General features: G+C 42.2%; 1 protein-coding gene across 2 annotated transcripts in view; it reads left to right on the plus strand.

The window, feature by feature from the left end:
* FYB2 (FYN binding protein 2) overlaps positions 1-12,015 on the plus strand; it is a 140,269-nt gene that overhangs the window by 41,654 nt on the left and 86,600 nt on the right. For both annotated transcript variants that reach the window (XM_077149519.1, XM_077149520.1), the window contains exons 2-4: positions 2,764-3,511; positions 7,429-7,590; positions 9,844-9,877. In XM_077149519.1, the coding sequence (XP_077005634.1) occupies positions 2,764-3,511; positions 7,429-7,590; positions 9,844-9,877 (944 nt within the window). The remainder of the gene's footprint in view (positions 1-2,763; positions 3,512-7,428; positions 7,591-9,843; positions 9,878-12,015) is intronic.

Genomic DNA, 12,015 nt, shown 5'->3' on the forward strand with positions numbered 1-12,015 from the left:
ATTGGATGATATTAAACAAGGAACTTGCATGATCGGATTTGAAATCTTAAACGTATTTGTCCAACAGCTGGATAAATGGGAGCTTAGAGGGGCCCCGAGTAGAAGCAGAGAGATCATGAAGGGATCACTGCAAGCCGTAAATGAGGAGAACCCAGAAACAGTGGCAAAGACATGAAGAAGAAGTGACCGCCTCATGTTCTGGTTAAGATTTACGTTCAGTAGGACTTGGTGAAGAAGACTGGGTCCAGAGAAATGGAGCATGGTTTTAACCAGAATTCCCCTCTCGGCCACCTCCCCAGCCACCATCATTCTATACAACCTGCTTATGCCCTCAGCCCAATTCCCACCTGTAGGTGATGCGTACTAGACAACAAAACACACCACATCTGTTTCACACAGCAATGAAAATAAAGTCTAAGTGTTAGTTCTGAAAGGAGCCTTGGAGATCACCCAGACCAACCTCCTCGTCTGATAGGTAACTGGGCCCAGAGAAAAGAAAGACCTTTCCTACTGCACCTACAAAAGCAGTGGTGAACATCCAGGCACTTTTTGTTGTGTCGTTCGTTTAATTCTGTGCATAGTACTTGTGTATAATATTTTGCCTGTTTAGTTATTTTCTGTCACCTCTCCCCCTCACCATTAAAATGTGATAGCTAAAAGCGGAGAGCTTGACGGTCTGAAACATGTTCTGCCTAAACTAGGCATTTAATGAATATTTGTTGAAAGAAGGAACGAGCCAGGTATAATCAGATTTGCTCTCTTCTGACCCAGCACTCTTTACATAGCACCTTGGTTTGGAGGCTATCAAATGCTGTTTCCTGCTATTTAATCCTTCAAAGGCGGAAATTTGCCAAGCAGTAAAGTAGGATTGCAGTTCATGTGGCCTCAGATAATGAAGAGCTAAAGATCATCATCATTGCATTACTTTAGAAATATTTAACCACTGAGGTTTGCATATCAGTTATCATATTTGGTCCTTACATTAACCCTAAACTATCAGTAGAAACGTAAGTCCCATTTTATAGTGAGGAAAATAAGGCTCCAAGAAGTGAAGTGAATTGCTCAAGGCACATAAGAAAGTGGCTAATCTTCAAATGCAGGATTCCTGACTCCATGCCCAGTGCTGGCTTTTACCACATCAGGGGATTGGAAATGTAGTTGAATTAAATTGTATGCTGGATGAAGTATAGGAAATGAGCCCTTAGCAATTTCTGGAGAATGCTATAAATGTGTACCAGGTGTGTATGTGTTTTGGGGGATGGAGTGGGGAAGTGGAGAGAGAGAAGGAGAGGAGAGAAAAGAAGAGGGGGAGGAGAGAGGGGAAAGAGGAGGAAGCAGGCGAGTTTCCAGATGCCTGCTTCATGATTCTTGTTCAGTTTCCTCCCCTCCTAAATCTCCTGAGGGCATGCGTGAGTCAACTATAAACACAGTGAGGAAAGGTCACCCAACATTCCTCAGCTGGCACAATGAAAATCACTACCATGGAGATTATCTATGTACATGAAATCAGAACATTTTAGATGACCAGGAGAGGATGGTGCTCTTACTTCAGGGACGAAAATTTAGCAAGCAGTAACATTGCAGTTCCTGTAGCCTCAGACAGTGAAGGCTCATTGAATGGTCTCCTATACTCTACCCCCACCTCCTCTGAACCACTATGAAGGTAGAAGATGATACAATGCATCTAGAAAAATAAGTAAGATCTACTAGGAGGAACTGGAGGGCAGTGAGAAGAACACAATCTAGGAGCCAAAGCTTAATCCTACCTCACTATACCACCAACTCATATAATCCTGGGCACGAAACTTCCTGTTTTTTCCAAGACTTTGGCTGCTATTTCTGTCCCCATTTTCGTATGCTGAATTTGAGCTGAATTTAAACAAAGAGCACAGTCTCCCAAGGAGAGCTGCAAATTTAAGAGGATCATCTAGCCTTTTTGTAAATAAAGTTTATTATAGACCTCCTGTGTGTCAGGCACTGTGTTGGACCCTTTGCATATAGTAACCCTAACCCTTACTAATTCTATGATGAAGCTGTGCTTAGAGGTAGTTCCCAAAGTATATGCCTGAGTGGTCAATAGCCGAGTAAGAGTTTGAATGTAGGTCTGTCTAGTTCAAAATTGTCTCTTTTCTCTAGCCTATGGTGTTAAGTGCTGCGGTCAGTATATAAATAAAGAGCTATGGAAGCACCAAGGAGACGGGGAAAATTAGTTCTGCCTGTCACGCCTAGAAAATGTTGTTAGAGAAAGTAGATACTGAAGTGCAACAAAACAATTGGCAAATCGATGGGAGTGCATTTTATGAAGCAAGAACTCATGAGCAAAGTCAGAGAGGCGGTGAATGCAAGGTTGCTAGGAGAACTGTAATCAGTTCAGTTTGGTTTAAGGGTAGTTGTGTGGAGCTGTGGTTTGAGATCATAATTCCACTATCTTTTGAACAAGTGCTTTTGGTTGCAACCACGTTGTGAAAGAATGCCATGGGGGCCTGCAGAAGTTTGTATTGCAGGCTTTATCAGCAATTGTTAATAGTATCTCCTTTATATATGTGAGAAAAATTAAATATGTCTGAAGTTTGTCAAAGAGTAGATGATTGTTTTCCTTCCATCTCACCTAGACAATAGCTAATGGCTACTGTTGCCCAATAGGTAAGTGATGATGTTACATCAGCACTTGGAACCCTTAACATTAGTGTATAGTAAAGTCAGCTAATCACACTGGCTTTTTCCTGCAATACTGAAATACTTTCATTTTCTTTTACACTTTAGGAAGGGGTAAGAAACTTCAAAGAACTTCGAGCCAAATTTCAAAACAAGCTCGAGGTTCCACCTCCTCCAGGACCTACTAAATTCCCAGCAGACGTTTCTCACAAGGATTACATTGGAACTGCACAATCAACCCAGGTTTTGGCAAATGGAAAACCTCGCTCATCCGACCAGAACCAGTCCCTACCAAATTGTTCCAGTGATGAACCCCAGCCTCTTAAACCCCAGAAAATGATGTTGGTTCAGAGCAGTGAAAATCTGAAATGTTCTAATTCTCCAGGACCTCTGGGAGGGTCTGTTGATGCTGCAGTAAATTCACAGAAGGACTCTCTGCCATTAGATGTGAACCCATCAAATGCTGAGATAATCGATCAGGAAAAAGTAATGGAGACCAACAGTTTCAGAGACAAGCTCTGGAACTGGGAGAAATTTTCATCTCAAAAGAGTGAGATGTCACCTGCCACTCTCCTTGCTAATGGTGGAAGTAGGGCCTTTTGTGGGAAAAACCAGAAATACATGGGAGTTACTCTGGAGAAGCCAAGAATAAAGCTGGAAACAAATTCAGTGCAGACCTTTCCATCAAAGAGGCACTTGATGGCCCAAAGAAAATCACTTGCCTCCTCTAAAGATTCCTCTTTTCTGGTTTTCCAACCTGACAGGAAGAGCTCAGAAAACCCCAGTCCTGGGAGGAGCTCGCCGGAGAGCCCCTGCCAGCCTACCTACAGGTGTGAGCTGGGCAGCCATGTCCTAGGTGAGAATATGATCTCCGTGGGTCTGGTGGAGGGGTCAATGTGTGTTTCTAATTTAAAGCCTGTTGACTTGTGTTTCAGTTTGCTAAAACTGCCAGAATGCAATATACCAGAAATGGATTGGCTTACAAAGGAGATTTATTAGGTTACAAGCTTATAGTTCTAAGGCCATGAAAATGTCCAAATCATGGCATTAACAAGATGATCCCTGGACTTTGAAGAAAGACCATTGGCATCTTGTAACACCTATGTCAACTGGAAAGGCACATGGCTAGCATCTGCTGGTCCTTGCTCCTGGTTCATTGCTTTCAGCTTCTGATTCCAGTGGCTTTCTCCCTGTGTCCTGCAGGTCTTCTTTTTGGGGAGTTTCTGTCTATAAGCATCTGTGAGTTCTATCTTAGTTTCTCCTGGGCTAACTCTGGATTTCATGTCTTAGCATTTACCAGAGCGTTTTCTGTCTTCAAGTATTTATGTTTTCTCCAAAATCTTTCCCTCCTACAGGACTCAGTAAGCAGATTAAGACCCACCTTGAATGGGCAGGGTCACATTTCCATGGAAACAGTCTAATCAGAAGGTCCCACCCAACAATAGGTCTGCCCCCACAAGATTGGACTAAAAGAACATGGGCTTTTCTGGGGTACATAATGGTTTCAAACCAGCACACCTTGGGTATGCCATGTATGGGACCTGGGCAATGTTTGCTCCAAACTCCGCGGCTGGCATTCTAGACTCATCTGCTAAATTGTAATTTCAGGTTTGGGGAAAATGCTTAATTTCCTGGAGTTTCACTGAGAGACAGTTTGGGAGAATAAAGAAAAAAGCATGAACTTTATAAAGTGAGGCAAAGGCAAACTTAAATTTGGATTCTAGCTCTACAGCTGCATGAACTTAGGCAGTGTGTACACTTCTTAGACGCCCATATACCCTCCAATAATCTGATCCTTCCTCAAGTCTTCTCTGTCTTGATAAATGGCACAACAGTCCTCTCAGTTGTTCAAGTCAAAAAAAAAACTAGAGTCATGCCCTATTTCTCCTACCCCCTCATCCCTCACGTACAATCCAACAGCAAGCTCTTAATTATAGCACCGAAATAGGTTCTGCATCCCTCTAATTGTGTCCATCTCTGCCATCTGTCCTATATAAGCTACCTTCAGATCTTACCTGGGCCACTACAGTAGCACCTTATCTGATCTCCCTGTTTCCACTCTTGCCCCCACTGTAGTCTATTCTCCTCCTTGCAGGTAGAGTGATCCTTCTAAAGTGTGATTTATATCACATCATTCCCCAGCTCAAAGTCAATTCCAGCTGTCTTACAGTGGCTGTCATGACTTGGTCCTTGCCTGCCTCTCCTGTACTCCTTTCTCACCTCATTGGCCTTGCTATTCCTCACATATGGAAGCTGCCTGTGCCCCAAGGTCTCCACTCTTGCCATTCCCTCGGTCTAAATACTCTTTCCCCAGGTCTTTGAATATCTCACTTCTTCAGTTCATTGACATCTCTGCTCCAGTGTCTCTGGGTCTGAAGAGACTTTGTTAATCACTCTATCTAAAAGAGTGAAACTGCCCCCATCAACTTGCTATATTCTTCCATTGCTTTAGTTTTCTTCATAGCTTTTATCCCTATCTGGTATCTTGTTAAGCATTTGCTTGCTTTTTACCTCAGTAACATGTAAGCTACATAAGGATAAAAACTTTTTTTTAACCACCATATCCCCCAGAAACTAGAAAAAGGTCACGCTGAGTAGGACCTCAAGCAATATTTGTTGAATGAATGGATGAGGGAATAAGGTGGATTGATCTTTTGATTTCTGTTTGCAATAGAAGAGAATCCAAACTACTTACTTGGGGCTTCATGGCTCTGCATTATCTGATCCCCACTATGTCTCTGGCTTAGTTCCCACCTCTTTCTCTGGTGCACTGGCCTGTAGCCACACATTAGATTTCTTGCTGTTCCTTAAATAGATTTTTCATGCTTCTGGGCCTTTGCACCTGCTGTTTCTTCTTCCTGGAATGCTTTTTTTTTTTTTTTTTTCCATTTTGTATATCTGCATTTAGGTATAAGTTTAGATAACACTTTCTCAGATAAGCCTTCTCTAATTTCTCTAAAGAGCCTTGAAACCTATAAACAGTTCCCACTCACTCATATCATCCTGTTTTATTGCCTTCAAAGAACTGATCAGTCTTTGTAATTGTCTTATTTGTTTACCTGCTTATCATCACTTGCCTATTAAAATTATAATTCCCGGGGCCAGAACTGTACCTATTCCTGTTCTCAGCTCACCTCCAGCTCCTAGAAAAATGCCTGGAACATAGGAGATAAATAGTTATGGATGAAGGGGTGGGAAAGAAGATAAGGTGGAAGAAAGGAGCGATAGAGGGGAAGGAGGAAGGAGAGATAGATGAAAGGATGGGTAACCTTCATTGTGAGGGCTAAATGAGATAATCTATGGAATATTTTTAGCATAGTGCTTGGCAAAAATTAAAAGCTCAATTAGCACTGTGCCTTCTCAGTTTGATAAAAACTGATATTTCTGACAGTGGGGCTTATAATTAAAGCCGGTAAAGGGAGGCATTTTGGCTCTGACTGGGTTTCTGGGGATATAACGCCCTGCACATAGGGTGAGAAGGAAGCCTCCGCTTTCCTTTCCTTTCAGCTCATACAGGACAGCAGGGCCTTGAGGAAGCTGCTCAGAGGTTTATGTGAAACCTTAGCCTGCTTTTTTTATTTTAGTGCGGATTACCCACGTAATCCACCGCTACATTATGCAAACCAGAAATCAAGGCATTTGGATTATAGAGAATTTTTGTGTTGTTTCCAGCATGAGAGACAGATTTAATATTTGAATTTCTACTGGAGTTTGGCTTATGAATACAGAAAGACAAACTATATGGAATCGGGACTCCTGGAAAATTTTAGGACACTAAAGTCACAGGGGCCCAATTATTACAAAATTAGCCTTGAAGCCTATCCTAGGCTGTGAACCCTGGAAATCGGAGATCAGTTCTTACTCCTCTTTGTAGTCTCCGTGTTATTTGCCTATCATAAGTGTTCAATGCATCCTTTCAGTGAATAGTCATAGTTCATCTCCTCTGAAGTAGGCCTAGTACTTGGTGCTGGGAGGAGACCCGGAAGGCACAGTCCTGCCCACAAGGAGCCCAAGTTTAGTGAGAAGATAAATCACTACTTCTAATACGCCATAATACCGCTGGAGCGGTATTAACAATGTGCTGTGGAAATACAGAAGAGGGAATGGTTAATTCTGGCCTTGTTTCTAGTGGAAATCAAGGAAGACTCCCTACAAAAGGTGTCACTGGAGCACCACTTTAAAAAATTAGTCAAGATTTTCCGGGAGAAAAGTGAGGAAATGGTATTTCAGAACCAGGAACGACATGAACAGAATCTTGGATATATGAGAGTTTTTAAAAAAATAAAATCTGGACAGGTACACGGGGTAGTTCAGTGGTTAGAACACCCACCTTTCATGCGGGAGACCCGGGTTTGATTCCCGGACCATGCACCCCCCCCAAAAAAAAAAAAATTAATGAAAAACAAAAAAATCTGGAGAACTGACAAACCACTGGTTCGAGTGAAAGATGTTTGGGCATAAGGTTGGAAAACTAGAATGGTAAAGTGTGGTGAAAAGGAAAAACAGAACAACCTAGCAATGTAGTTTGGTGTCATGCAGTGTCTAGATTCCAGAGAATGAATGAATGGATGTCATGCCGAGGAAATCAGGCTTTGTCTCCTGGGCAGTGGGGTGGGGACGTGATGAGGTCTAGCATTTTGATTGGGTCATTCTGGCTGCTGGATGGAGAACAGCTTGGAAGGGAGCCAGACTTAGGCAAGGAAACAGTTTCACCTGACAAACCCTAGTATGAAATTAATAAGAACCTACTTTTTTTTTAATTGTCTTCCTCAGAGAAACAGCAGGATGTCAGGCATCACCAGCTTCCCAAAATCAAGCCGCTGCCTCCCATCGTGTCCCTGGGCCCTCCTCCCCCAAAGCCGCCCAAGCCCCCAGTTGTGAGCCTTGAGGCCCTCCGCGGGAAGGCCGCTGCTATTCCCAAGACCCACAGGGAAGGTAAGGAACTATATAGGGACCCCCCCCCCCCCCCGCCCCGCACAGCCAGTCGGGAGTCACGGCTCAAGGGCCTTCATCCCCCATGCACTGCCCTCTCTGCATCGACTCCTAAGTGACCGTGTAGCTACTGCTTTTCCATGCGGCTGGACGTCCGTCACGGCTTATTCTCACATAGCGGCTAGGGCAGCTTGCTTGTGAAATGAACAATCTGTAGGAATTGGCCCCTTATTGCTCCTGGGCCCGCCATTCCCCCTGAGAGCATTGCATTTGATCACTGGGCATCTGTCCAAGGGGGAAAAAAAGAAAAGTCACCAAACAAGGAAGCAGTGAGCCTTTGTGGTTCCGGCAAAAACTGAGTTGTCAACACAGCTACTGCAGGCGAAGGTAGGGGGTGGGAGGGCAGTCCGTGTGAGCTTGACCTGAGATCTCAGGCCTCCGTGATCTGCCCTCAGTAATTAAAGGCAAGGATCTTTGCTCCTACTGGTCTTTTCCAGGAGCAGAATCATCCTTAGAGGCCATTTTTTCTGTGCTGTTTGATGTTTTCCTCTACTATGTAAAGAAACACCTTCTTAGCTCACCATCCCCAACACAGTTGCATCTTGTTGACATTTTGGATGCCTTTACCTCAGTTCACTCTAATGAAACACAAAGTGACCAGTCACGTTGGGGCAATATGTAATGCTGCACTAAGGTGTGTTTTCCTGTGGCCACGAGTGGTAGCAGATGGTACACCAAGAAAGCTAATGCAGTCTTTAAGTGTTCATTTGACTGTTTTGGGCAACACCATGGTTGCCCACATTTCTGTAGCTCAGGGGTTCTCAAAGTTTAGTGTGCATCAGGGTTCCCTAGAGAACTTGTTAAAGCACCGATTGCGGGGCCTCACCCCCACAGTTTCTGATTCACTTGGTCTAGGTGGGGCCTAAGAATTTGCCTTTCTGACAAGTTCCCAGGTGATTTATGTTGCTGGCCCAGGATCCATACTTCAAGAGCCACTATTATAAGTCATCTTAACCTTATCCTAAATGAAAATTCTATGTAGAGAAATAGCATTCCTATAAGTATTATTAGAATATTAGAAATGTGGCCATCTCCATGTCAAAGAAGGCTAATTATGATTTTTATAAATCTTAAATAATTCAGACTCACATCATTTCTCAGAAAGGGAAAGAGGTTGAAAGAGCAAAAAACAGAATACCAAGTGTTTTTCTAAATTAAAAATAAATTTATTTTTATTAGAGAAGTTATAGGTTTACAGAAAGATCATGCAGCAAATACAAAGTTCCCATATATCCACCACAATTTGGAGCAATTGATGAGAGAATATTATAACTAACTGTGCTATTAACTAAAGTCCATAGTTTACATCAGGGTTCCCTGTTTTTGGTTGTATGGTCCTATGATTTTTTTTTTTTAATTTTTACCATAGTAACATATATACACCTAAAATTCCCCTTTTTAATCACATTCAGGTATATAATTCAGTGGTGTTAATTATATTCACAATATTGTATCACCATCACCACTACGCTAACCAAAACTTTTTCATCAGCCCGAACAGAAACTCTACACCAATTAAGAATTCACTCCACATTCCCTACTCCCCTATTTCCCTGTAATGTCTGACTCTATGATTTATTAGTCTAATTGTTTCATATCAATGAGATCATACAAAATACAAAACATGAAGTCTTTTGAAATAAAATGGGCTTTATAAATCCCAGCTTCCCCACTCGTTAGCTGTTTAAGTTTGAGCATATTACTCACTGAGCCTCAATTTTCTTATCCGTAAAATGGGATAATAATAATACCACTGACTTCATAGAATTATTGTGAAGATTAAGTGAGACGATGCATGAAAAGTGCTTAAACAGTTCTTGGCACACAAGCATGCAATAAATGTTTGATGGATCATTAATTCAAGCACTAATTAATTCAGGTGTAGCATTGAGCAGCTACACTCTTTGCCAAAAGAGATTAAGAGCTAAATCCCGCAGAGGTAATAATCCTCAAAGAGCCCAAAGGCTAATGCAAAAGATTATGCCCATAAATAAATATCATGCAGTATGGGTGAGGGTTGCAGTGCCAGGTCAGGCAGTCCCATCAGGGGGTGGGTGAGGGGGCTTTGGGGCACAGATGAGCTGCCAGTCCGCATTTTTTTCTCTTGCTTCAGGGCATCACACAAGCGTACTTTAACCTGGCTGCTGTCTGTGCCTTTTTTTTTTTTTTTTCTCAATCCTTCTCTTACTCTTACAGCTGCTGTAGAAGAGGGTGTCCTGCCTCCAAAGAGGTGAGTACATGCCTTTTGTTTATGTTGAAGTGTGTCCATCAGTAAAGCTACTTACCTGCCCAAGAGCAGGCAATAAGCACAAGCCAAGTGTGTGCATTTCTCAAAAGCATTGAAGGAGGAACAGATTTATAAGTAGCAAATGCAACTTTTGTTTTAAATGAAAGATTAAATTAACTGCATTTAACTACCATGCTGAAAATTAAGTTGCAAAGATGGTCCTCTGAGGTACTTTTATTTATTATGCACTTGGGTTCAGTAAATTGAAACATCAGCTTCCGCAGTCATAAATCAAATTAGAGATTAAAGAATGCTTTGTGCAGTTGGTGTGATGTTACAGGAATTGGTAATGGAGTGAAAGACCTTTTAATTTGGTTGTACTTATTCTAAGAAATTTTCCATGGACGTGTCAGTTCATTAATTAATTCAACCAAACAATATGTATTGAACCTTTCAAAGTGTTATATGTTGAGCTGGCTACTTTATACAAAATTCCTTGTTTCATTTTCTCAAGAAGCCTGCAGGGTTGCTGCTGATGTCCTCATTTACAGCTAATGACCTTGGGTTCAGAAGGTTTGCCATTTGCAAAGCCATGATCCAACCCCCCAAAACCTTAGCAATTTGTAGTATTCTACCTTGCCTCCCTCACAAAGATGTTCCTGTTCTCAGGAAAGGCAGTCTTAGAAGAAGAATTGAACGTATAAACAAATACTCATATTTCCTATTCATTTAACAGGTGTTTATAATAGTAGAGTGTGTTAAGTTAATAGAGGAAAGTACAAGAGTCAAAGGCTGCACCAATGAAGGAGTGGTCACTTTTCTTGGGAGAGTCAGGGAAGTCTTTATAGATTTATTTATCTTTAACTGTGGTAATACCTAACGAACAACAACAAAAATTCAGTAGTGTACAACAATAAATATTTATTTAGCTCAGGAGCCTGTGGACTTGAGCTGATCTGGGCTGCACGCAGTTGGGCCAACTCATGTGTTTCAATCAACTGCAGTTTAAAATAGGCAGCTTTGCTGATATTGACTGGTGTGATGGTTGGGTTTTGGTGTCAGCTTTGCCAAGTAATGATGCCAGTTTTCTGGTCAGGCAAGCACTGGTCTGACCACTGCTGCAAGAATATTTCAGGGTTGGTTGATTAACAGGAAGGCTGGTGTGTTAAATCATCAGTCAGTTGATTGCACCTGTGCTGATTACATCTGTGATCAACTAAGGTATGCCTCCCACAATGAGATGATCCAATCAGCTGAGACTTTTAAGGAAGGGAAGAAACTTTTTCACTGCTTCTTCAGCCAGCAAGCCTTTCCTTTGGAGTTTGTCCAGACCTTTCATTGCAGCTGCCAGCTTCACATCCTGCCCTGCAGATTTTGGACTCTTCCATTCCCATGGTTGTGTAAGATGATTTTATAAATCTCGTATTTTCAGATACCTCCTGTTGATTCTGTTTCTCTAGAGAACTCTGAGTAATACAGCTGGGATTGCTCACATGTCGGGGGCAGATGTTGATCGCAGTTGACTGATCCAGCATTGCCTTGGCTGGGATGACTGGGTTAAGTTGAACATCTGTCTCTTATTCTCCAGCAAGCAGACCCAGGAGTGTTCTCCTAGGAGTTGCAGGAGCCAATTAAAACAGACCCAGGTGCACAAGCACTTTTCAAGCCTTAGTTTAATGTCACATTTGCTATAATCCCATTGGTTAAAGCGAGTCACGTAGCCAAGCCCAGGGTCAAAGTGGGAGGACACTGAAAATTTATATGGGCAGGGATCCAGAAAGGGATGAAGAGTAGGGGAATTAAGCTAATCAAACTAACATTGAAGAGGAAGCATCTGAAATTAACATTGAAGATGAATGTTTGGTGGAGGAGGTAGAAAGAGGCACAATAGGCAGAGGCAAGAGGTTTGAAGTAATGTCTTATTTGAGAGTACTAGAAATAGTTCAGTAAAGTTAGTATATAGACAGGTTCAAGTCAGCCAAGATGGTGGCATAAGATTCTCTAGGAATCTTTGAACAACTAGCAAAAACTGACGGAGCCATCTTCCTTAGAACACAGGAGAAAACGATTAAGGGGTTGCAGTTGTTGCATGAAACCAGGGAGAAGGCTGCAAGCTTCTAGGAACACTATGTGGAAAACAG

Source organism: Tamandua tetradactyla, chromosome 2, assembly GCF_023851605.1.
Source record: "Tamandua tetradactyla isolate mTamTet1 chromosome 2, mTamTet1.pri, whole genome shotgun sequence".
NCBI classification, from domain to species: Eukaryota; Metazoa; Chordata; class Mammalia; order Pilosa; family Myrmecophagidae; genus Tamandua; species Tamandua tetradactyla.